The sequence below is a fragment of the Marmota monax genome, unplaced genomic scaffold (assembly GCF_021218885.2).
Source record: "Marmota monax isolate L192 unplaced genomic scaffold, Marmota_monax_Labrador192_F-V1.1 WCK01_AAM20220418_F8-fsc00071, whole genome shotgun sequence".
Taxonomy (NCBI): domain Eukaryota; kingdom Metazoa; phylum Chordata; class Mammalia; order Rodentia; family Sciuridae; genus Marmota; species Marmota monax.
Window position 1 is genome coordinate 5,683,296 of NW_026695217.1, and position 10,520 is coordinate 5,693,815.

A 10,520-nucleotide genomic window follows, 5' to 3' on the forward strand; every position below is an offset into this window, starting at 1 on the left:
GCAGTAGCATCCGGTTCTGTGCGGCTCTTCCTAGCGCTTCCAGCTTACAGAAACCAGAGAAGGCCCCACGCGTGTGATCCGCGTGTGATCTGGTCCGTGTGATTGCAAACACCGTGGCGTTTGCCGCCTAGGTTGTAGTGGACCAGAGAGAGGGAATTTCTGGAAGGGGAATTAAACCCAGTTGAGACATTAAAGAAAAATCTAGATGCGGGCCTTAGGTACAAATGTGCAACGTTTTAAAACAGGACAGGACTGAGGCCATTTTAATCAAAGTCCTGCACGGATGGGGATGGGATCCCTCTTAGATTCTGCCGGTACTGGTTTATGAAGTAGCTCCGGGGCCAATAAGTAGAAAAGCAAAACCGTTTCATAAAAGCGTAATGACGAGCGAGGAAGAGGAGCAAGACAGCATGAGTGGGTTGAAAGGGAGTCGGAAGGAGTACGTGAGAGATCCACCCCTTCCCCTCTCTTCTGCCTGAGGTTTGAGGGGCTTGTTTCAACCTGGCGTCCCAGCCCAGAACAAAAGCGGCCGGGGCCACAGCGTGGGGAGGGACCGCGCGTCCTCGGTGCGAGCGGGGTGCGAGCGCTCTGCACCCAGGCAGCAGCGGCTCTAAAGGGTGGCCGGGGGCACCGCCACCGTCCCCGCCAGCCTCGCGCGGCCTGAGTCCCAAGGTCCCGTGGCGCCCTCGAGGGTCGACTCCAGATCTCCCGGCCCGCGGTCCCCGCTCCAGGTGAGGGCGCGGCGGCGCGGTGTCAGTTTACCTGCGCGCAGAGGGTCGTTCGGAGAAGACATGGGGGCAGAGAGAGGGCAGACGAGCGCCCCAGCAGGGTCGGGTGGCCTCCAGGGCCCGGAGGAGAGCGGCGCAGTGGGGACTGGACGTCCTGCGGTTCCGACGCGCCGGAGTGGACCTCCGCGGCTGTGCGCGCCGCGCTCCCGCTCCTCCTGCTCCTCCTCCACTGCTCCTCCTCCCGGGTCTCCTCGGCTTCTTCCTCGTGCTCACTTCCTGCTCTGGCAATTAGCAAAGCCCCTTCTCCGCGCGCCTCCCGCCCTCCAGTAGAGGCGCGAGGCGGGAGCCCGGCAGCCGGCTGGGGCGCGGGGAGGGGCCTCGGCGCGAGAGGTGCGCTCGGTGCTGCGTCCACGACTCCCGGACGGTCCCGCTGCCAGGCTCGAGCGATGGAACCGCTGGCCTTGAAAGTCGGCGGCAGGGGCGCGCGGTTGGCTTTCCTGGCCCTCTTATCGCGCCCTCAGCGGGGACAGCAGAACGCTCCGCACACAGGCCGGGACTGAGACGCCTGCCGGCGATGAGATATTTAAACAGTTTCCTAATCTTTAGGCCGACTCTGCCGCTGCATGATGGCACTTGCCAACGCTTTCTATCCTGATGTTTCTTTGGCATTAGTTATTGCCTGACCTCCTGGGGTAGTGCTGCACAAAGGAGCGGGAGGAAAACGCCAGACACGCGTTCCCCTGGCCTCTCTAGTAAAAAATAAAATAAAAGCGCTTCCGGTTCTCTTGAAAACTCTAAATTAATCGATCCCTTTAAAAATTGGGGCTTAATTTAAATGATATTGTATCATTAAGTGATCCCAAATTGGGAACGTTTAAAATTACTGTATTTTAACTACACTTATCAAGTCCATTCCAGGAAGGTTACAGGCAATTTAAATTTAATAGGTATTAAATAATCTATGTCTGCCTTCATAAATAAGATCAGAATCACAAAAATTGGTTTAAAAGCGATAAGAGTTTTTAGTGTACAATGTCATAGACAAATTATCACAGATAAGTGACTCTGTGTAAAACCCTAGCTCTGAAAACTGCAGAACAGCAGGTGAACATACCTACCCTTGTGACCAGGAGGTTGCTTTGTGCCTCTCCCCATTTGTTTCGTCGTCCTGAGTCCCATGGCTCCTTATTCTCCAGAGTACGCCATAGAAGAGCTTCAGAGAAGAGGATTGCTGGCTTGTGTGTCCACCCGAGTAAATGAAACCTTTCTGGGAAATTTGCTGGTGGGATGATAAACTTCCTCTTGCTCTGCCTTCTGACAGGAAGGGAAATTTTTTTAAAGGGCATTTTCTCTTGGAATCCATTTTGAGGTTTGGTTTGTGGTTCTTTCTGTACTTCACATGAAGTCGGAATTATTTTTGTGGTTTGATCATCAGGAACCACATATCAAGTTAGGCTGTCTTGTTGGCCCGACTTCAAGTGTGACTCTAATGCTGTCTTGCTTTTCAAAACTCTGCACTAGAAATTATCTTTTTATCACACCATTTTTAATCACAGCAAATAAAAGATGGTACTAGAAATGCATCTACATGCTAATGTTTTAGAGGAAGGTATGTCACATTGGGTATGTCACTTATCATTCCCTTGTGCTGCCTTCATTTTTTTTTTTTTTTTTTTTTGATAGTGGGGATTGCACCCAGGGGTGCTTAACTACTCAACCACATCCCCAGCCCTTTTTATTTATTTATTTATTTATTTTTTAAATTTTGAGACAGGGTCTTACTGAGTTGCTGAGGCGGCATTGAACTCACGATCCTCCTGCCTCAGCCTTGGAGCTGCTGGAATTACAGGTGTGTGCCACTGTTTGTGCTTCTTAGCCCCAGGTTTTCCCATGTGCTTTGTAAACAATGAAGTGCAATGCAAATGAGAACTATTATTTTTTGCAGTTTACCCAAAAAGTAACTTAAAAATAACTGTCCTTCGATAAACTTCCCAAAGGGTTCCCTTATAATCCATTTGCTATCACATTATGGCCTTTGGGCTTCTACTTCTGTCACTGCCCAAAAAGTTTTTTTAAACATTCTTTTGAAAATGGACATTTTTGACATTTCCTAATAGCATCCCTAAACTCACAAATCTTGGAGTCCTGTGTTAAATTTCATATTTCCATTGCTTCCTTGATATTTGAGGAACTTCCAATTTTTCTTTTCTAGCAAATGGGACAATCAGACCTGGTAGTCCTGGTGTCATACTGCCAGATTTGACCCAGACCTGTCACTTCACGTCTGTGTTAGCTTTAGTGAGAAATCCAAACTCTGAGTCTGAAGAATCTGCAAGATTGTGAAAATCGGCTGAAATAATGTATCTTTTAAAAGACCTAAACCAGTGCCTGTCACATAGTAGGTACAGACAAACCAGTTTCTTTATTTCCTTGGAGTTCAGTCTACTGGGAGAAACTCTTATTACCTTTGTTACAAGAAATGTTACAGTATTTACTACTGTGCTCACACAGAGCATGAACCAGGGCATTGACTGGTGACATTGTTACTACAATGTTTTTAACCCCACCCCATCCCGACAACAAACCCCAAGCCCTGGGGAAACCAAAACGGGAAGTCCCTTGTCTTAGGCTTGTGATCCAGAGGGATTTGCAAATATTGCTTGGTGATAGAATTGAGAAAGAAACATTCAAACCAGAAGGGGATGTGTGGTGGGAAGGCCTGGGAGAACTGTGGAGGCCCTGTGGCTGGATGGTGACCATCTCAGACCCGCCCTGAGCAGCGGCATCTCAGGCAAGTTCTGAGACCGTTTATTCATGGCTATATGGCTGCAGCCTGAGGGGTTGGAAACCCATCTTGTGTTTTTTCATAAATACTGACAACTATCAGAAAAGTTATCTTTCAACTAAGAGAAAGGCGACTTAAAATATGTTCTATTTAATTCACTATAGAATATGTTGCTTTATTCATTTCACTCCATTTTGGATAATTGTTAAATTCTGTTGTCTAAAATAAAAACTCCCATTATACAATCACGTATCTCCTTACTTCAAAGGATTTTGTACATTGTGTGTAGATGAGTCCAGCATACAGAGCCTGGCTGTCCCACAGGGTCTGGTTCAAAAGAAAGTGGCTAGAATTGCAAATGGTAGTCTTTGAGTTCAAGAACATAGATGATTCCCTAAGCCATAGGACAGGCAGCCATGACAGTTGGATTTGCTTGAAATACCCTCATGTGAATTGGTACAATGGAGGATCCCCCAAGGATAGTTACCAAGTTCACATGCCTCCTCAGTTTTGGAACAGATGTTTGTGAAATCTTGTCCAGGGTGCCATCTTATTATGTCTCATAGCAGTGGCCAGGTTTTCTTCTGGAGAATCAGGGTTCCACACAGCCTAGGAGAGTAGGTGGTAGGCCACATCCCCCAACCCCTGACTCTGGGAGGTGACATATTACTCAGTCATGACCTTTCAGAGTGTTGCCACAGTGAATGATGAGCCAGGGAGATGGAAGGGACCTTTGCAGGGACATGGAGGGTGAGTTTTTAAATAACTAGCACAAGAGCACACCATCGGTGGTGGGAGAGAGGAGGAGTAAAAGGGGAGAGCCTTGGCTGTAGAAACCTTGGCTGTAGAAGCCTTGAACGCCAGGCAAGAGCACTGGAAACTAGTTTTTAGACAACAGGAAGTAGGTTTTGAAAACTGGCAGGAGAAAATTGGTGTTTTGGGAAGATTAGTCTGGCAGCTGTGTGTAGGAAGGAACAGAGAATGCAGGACAGGAGACTTTACTATACACTGTGCTTTGTTAGAGTGAATTGATGTTTTTGTCCAAATGTTCAGGAAACTCACATTGGAAAATGTAAATGTTTTTGTTACCTTTTAAAGTTCATGGTTACACTCCAGTCCACTGCCTTGTTGATTTGCATGAAGGCATTAAGTGATCTGGAGAGGTGTATTCCAAAATGTTAACAGAAGAACTGAATCTTAAATAAGTAAAATATTGCCTGTTTCACTGCTTTGACTTCAAAGGCACAATATTCCATGCATGCATTTAAGCATGAATAATTAGTAAAGGCCCCTGTCCTTGCTTATGCATTCCCCACACACATATGTGAGATTAAATCTCTCTTGCCTACTCGTTTGCCCACCTTGAATTGCTTATCTAACAGAGGTATGAACTATTTGATTTCCCACAATGAGAATGACTGAGTGAAGGTGATTCCCAGTACAGTCTTGCTGAACACTCTTAGAATGCCCTGGGGTGGACAGGGGAGAGGAGGGCAGGGATGGGGAGAAAATGGGCAGTGGTTCAGTGGTGGTAAGGGGGACACCTCTATGCAATCTGTCCTTCTGCTGCCCAGGAGCCTCAACACCACCTGGCAGGTAATCCTGTCCTTGAATGACTTCCACGTGCTTCTTAGTGAATGACTCTGGACTTAGTACTGTAGTGTTTGGTCCAGATTTTGAGAGAAAAACATGTTCAAAGAAGTAAACTTTATGTATTAAAGCCCAAGGGGCTGGGTATGCAGCTCAGTGGCAGAACATTTGTCTAATGTGCGAGGTCTTGAGTTGGATCCCCAGCACCACCACAAAACAACAACAAAACCACTAAAAACCAATCAACCCAAGTCAGCTAGGGGAATTTTTATTTTGCATTTGCTTTTGTTATACGGTTAGAGGAAAGGACAACCAGAAAGAAAATCCAGTGTTGTCAGTGACTGTGGTCTTGCAGGAGGGCTTCGTTTCCTGTGCTTTGTACCCACAGGATGCAGAACACAGACTCAGGTGGGTGACTCAGGAGTGACATCATCAAGTCATTAGACAATAGAACTTTTAGATATTAAAACAATATACTGATGAACCTAGCCTAATTCCATTTTAAGATTGGGAACCATCTCGTCACAAAGTCATGAAAAGTTAATTTCTGTTTTACTATAAAATACTGAGATTTCTAAACTTGTTTGGAATTCCTGCTTGTGCTCTGAACTCACCCGCGCCTGGCTTTCCTCAACCAGATAATAACCCTCTCTAAAACCTTAGTGGTGCCTCATAAATCCTGGCTCCTCCTGACTAGATAACAACCCTCTCTGAAACCTCAGTGGTACCTCATAAATTCTGATGTTGGGATCTGAATTTATTCCCTATCTTGAAATATCATCCCGTGTAGATCATTAATCTGCTATCTGCTCTTGTATTACATTTGTCAGAACACTGTTAGCTGTAAGTTCCCAAGACACCCCCCTTTGTAACTTTTTGTGCTATATAAACCTTTTCTTCCCTGAGAGCTGGGCTGATCTCTAGCCCAGTTTTGGAAGAGACAGTCGCTGATCAGCTTTCTTTGTATACACAATATAAGCTTGCTTTAATTTTATTTAAAATTGGAGTTGGTGGTCTTTTCTTTGCGTCATGGTTCCACAATACCTGAGAGGAAAAATATACTGGAGGGAATTAATGACAGAAAAAAAAATCACAGAAGATTAATGACTTGAAGACATGGCAATTCAAGGTATTGAAAATGAAACTCAGAAGAGCTAGTTTTAGAAAATGAAAGGACTGTGAGACAATCCTATTATTCCTGTAATTTGAGTCCTAGAAAAGGAAAGCATGGGTTTGAAGAAATGACAGGCAAAAGTTTTCCCCAAGTTTGACGAAAATTTAAGCCCACAGATCAAGAAAGCTCAATGAACCCCAAGCATAAGAAACACAGGGAAAATAGAGCAACCAACCAAACCACCAAGGCACAACATAATCATATTGCTCAAAGCCGTGGTTGAAGATAATAATTGAGAGCAGCGAGAGAGAGGCATCTTACAGAGGGTCAGAAGCAAGGTGATCTGTTTGCCAAGAGTAATCACCTGAAGGTTTTTCCTTTGTTCCTTTCATTTTCCAGCCAGTGATTTGTCCAAATGGAAATGAAAGTAATAATTGACTTTTATCCATTTTACAGAAAAAGCAATGGGCAGCATATTTGGAGTGAGTTGAGCTTACACTTTTAGAATTTCAATCCTTTGTGTAGCCCCACTTTGATTCTTCTTAAAATGCAAATGATCTTATGCTAATATTCATAATTTGGATCTAATCTGGTTTTCCTTAGGAATCAGGGGAGCATAATGAGGGAAGAGAAGGAGGAAGTGGAAGTGCCAGAGAGGGAAGGTAGGGGGCGCCAGAGGCAAGCAGCAGAGAGGAGGGACTCGCCCTGCTGGCCGTGCAGTTGCCAAGGTCTATAGAGTAGGGGTTTTTTTTGTTTTGTTTTGTTTTGTTTTGTTGTGGGGCAGGGGATTCACAAGTTCATTAGCAAGTTACTCTGGTGCTTTCAGCAGAGAGTTAAGTTTCGGTTGAAACGGAAGGAAAGTTCAAGTTGCACGTTGTTGAATATAATTTCTCATAGGTTAGCAGATATTAATTGGCCTTCGCTTTGTGACCTTTAAGAACTTACATTTTAGAAATGCCCAATAGCAGTGTTTCAGTAGAAGCTCTATCAGTCACAGGATGACTTATTTATTTGTAGAGGAAAGAGATTGTGATTTTAGTTGTTTAAACAGGCATCTTCCAGTTGCTGAGTTGTTCTCAGAAAATCTCCATTTCAATCAGTGCAAAGACTTGCAGTGGGAAGAAGCCCCATCTCTTCCCCAGCCAGTTGTTTTGTTTGTTTGTTTGTTTGTTTTTTCGTGTTTTGAGCTGCTGAGGTTCTAACCCAGGGCTCAGGTGTGTCAGACAAGTGCTCTACCACTGACCTACCCCCAGCCCTATTGTCCCATTTTTGATAGAGTTTGGAATTGAGGATTATGGATCTGGATTATGAATATAAGAAGAAAATAATTCTAAAGAAGAATAATTTCAAAGACATAAAGATGATCATTTGGCTGAAGAATAATTAAGAAATAGATAAGGAAAAAGTGGTAGGTCTCTAATTGTCTGGTGTTGTGGTACTCATCAAAGTATGGCAAAGTACCTCAAGATAGCAATAAAATAGCCACTTTTCTCTCAAATACTTAAAACTTTACAATGGTGAGCATGTAGGGAGCTTAGAAGTCATGACTGTCCTAATGAAGCCAGATTTAAAATTAGGTAGTCAGTGTAGTTAGGTAAATCAGGTCTAATATCGAGTGAAATCTAAAATGGAGGCCATGTTGAGAATGAATTTCCGGAAAAGCTGAGCAACTCTTGGAATGATAATGAAGCCCAGGAAACAGCCCCAACAGACTTGAAGACAGCCCATCCCAAAGAAATGTTAATGAACAGCAAACTTGACTCGGAAATGCCCAGCTTACTTCTTTGGCCCACCTGTGTCCCAACCCTTCCCACCTACATTCCATCACCAAAAAATATAAAAAGGGGAACACATTCGCCCTTCAATGGATTCCACCTCTTGGGTCCCCTTCTTCCTCCAGGAGAAGTCTTTTCTGCTGTCCTTTAATAAACTTCTAATTTTCCACTCTGACCTTGCCTCGGCGTGCTTCTCTGGTGTTATTCTTCAACATTGGGGAAGCAAGGACTTGTCACCGGTCAACAGCGGTAACACTAACAAGTACAATTTCAACAAATTGATAAAGCAACAGTTCTTCTTAGATTTATCCTGTGAGTCAAGTCACAGGGCCAGCTTCTGCCCCCAAAGTGAAACACAGACAGGTGAATACACAGAACCACCAACATGGGAACACGAACCTCCTGGGAACCATCTTGGGGTCAAGAACACCTGACCTGTAGTTAAGCTGCTCAGTTGCCAGAGGCTCAGGGAGACATAAAAATCCCCTACACTCTGTGAGTCTGACCTCCAGGAGCTTGATCAGGTTCACACAATGAATATTGGAGAAAAGTCTCCTTGTGCTTCTGCGGGAGGGAAGGGGGAGGAGCCACTGTGAAATACACCAGAGTGCTCTGCTCTTAGCAAGGTCAGCCTTGCTGTTGAATCTGTGGTAGAATCTGTTCTACTACAGCCTAAACTTGCGGTTTTATTAGTGCCTGACTGGGAAGAAGTCGAATACCCAGCTCTGACCTTCCACATGGGGAAGGGAAATACCCAACTCCAACCCTGGCCATCCTGACTCACCCGAGGTAGGAAAAACTGAGAACATATGTGCAGTTCACAGTTGAGAGGCTCAGGCTCACAGAAAGACTGAGACCTGACCCAGTACAGTAAGGCTCCCCTGCCCCACACCTTAACACCACATTAGTGACAGCCCGTTGATCTCATTTCCTGTTCCCAGTGTGTCTTGTCCAGCTATTTAAGAAGTGACAAGACATATGGAAAGGAAAACAAAACACAATGCACACACAGTTTGAAGAGACAGAACCAACATCTGAACCAGATTCAAATATGGGTGAGATGATGGAGTCATCAGATGGGAGATTAGCCAACTATGGTAACTACGCTATGGGCTCTCATGGATGGAGAGCACGCAACGGTGGATGGATAACGTAAGCAGAGAGATGGAAATTCTAAGAAAGAACCAAAGAAAGTGATAGAAACAAAAAATAATGTAACATCTTCCTTTGTGTAGTGGTGAGTAAAAACAACAGGAAAAATACTGTAGCAGAAATGGAGACTGAGGGCTGGGACTGGGGCTCAGTGGTAGAGCACTTGCCTAGTATGTGTGAGGCACTGGGTTCGATTCTCAGCACCACATACAAATAAATAAAGGTCATTAATAACTAAAAAAAAATTAAAAGAAATGGAGACTGACTTTCATAAGCTCAACAGCTGGAGAGACATGGCTGAGGACAATCCCTGAGCTTGAGGCTGTCAGTAGAAATAACCAAAACAGAAACACAAGGGAAAAGGGACTTAGAAACCTGGCATGAGTTCCAAAAACTGTGGGAACAACTATAAAAAGTTTAGCATTTACAAATGGTGGAATGTGATGGACATCATTGTGGAGAGCCATTCTCACATGTGACTGGGTGACTCCCGGTTTGGGTCTGAGGCGCTCTGACTAATCTGTGTCGGAGCTTTCCCGGCCCTCTCTTGATAAGAGAACCCGTCCGTGTGGGGGTGTGACTGACCACTGACCCCGGGGGCCAATCACTGACCCTGAGCTTGGAGTGCGGCCCCCGTCAACCTTCATTGGATGGAATTCTCCCCTGAATTTCTTGTTCCCCAATAAAAGGCTACTCCCTGGCGTGCTCTCTCTCTCTCTCTCCTGCTAGCCCTGAGTAATCCTTGCTGCCCTACGGGTGGTTCTAGGTGGGAGCCAGAGAGGGGAGCCATCTGGGACCTGGTCATAGAAAAAGGTAACTGAGTCTGTGTGTTTTATTTCGATCTCGCTAGTTAACTTTTATGCCAAGAACCTCATTAATGAAACCAGTGCGCTGGCCGCATGGTGGACATCATTATCCAAAATATATGTATGAAGACACGAATTGGTGTGAATATTCTTTGTATACAACCAGAAATATGAAAAATTGTGCTCTATATGTGTAATAAGAATTGTAATGCATTCTGCTGCCATACAAAATCTTTAAAAAATAGGAGAAGAAAAAAGGAAGACAGAAGTGAAAGAAAGAAAGGAATAGAAGGAATATTTGAAGGAATCATGACTGAGAGTTTCTCCAAATTAATGCCAGATACCAAACCACAGATCCAGGAAGCTCAAAGATCACCAAGCAGAGCAGATGACAAAAAGTGACACCTGAGCATATCATACTCAAACTGCAGGGATAGAAAGACAAAGAAAAAAATCTTGAAAGAAGACAGGAAAAACACATTGCCTACAGAGGGGAAAGGTAAGAATTATATCCAGCTTCTCTTTAGAAGCCATGTAAACAATAAAAGAGTGCAGTGAAATTTTTTGAAA

General features: G+C 44.6%; 1 protein-coding gene across 4 annotated transcripts in view; it reads right to left on the reverse strand.

The window, feature by feature from the left end:
• Edaradd (EDAR associated via death domain) overlaps window positions 1-2,084 on the reverse strand; it is a 53,751-nt gene extending 51,667 nt beyond the window's left edge. The window contains exon 1 of one of the 4 annotated variants that reach the window (XM_058575008.1): window positions 1,843-2,084. Coding sequence is in view for 2 of the 4 variants with exons in the window: in XM_046432061.2 (XP_046288017.1) it covers window positions 1,847-1,907 (61 nt within the window). In the remaining 2 variants the exon portion in view is untranslated. Of the gene's footprint in view, window positions 1-762; window positions 1,293-1,842 lie in introns of those variants that run through there. The other 3 variants (XM_046432064.2, XM_046432061.2, XM_046432063.2) reach the window with 3 other exon arrangements.
• Between the last annotated feature and the right edge of the window lie 8,436 nt (window positions 2,085-10,520).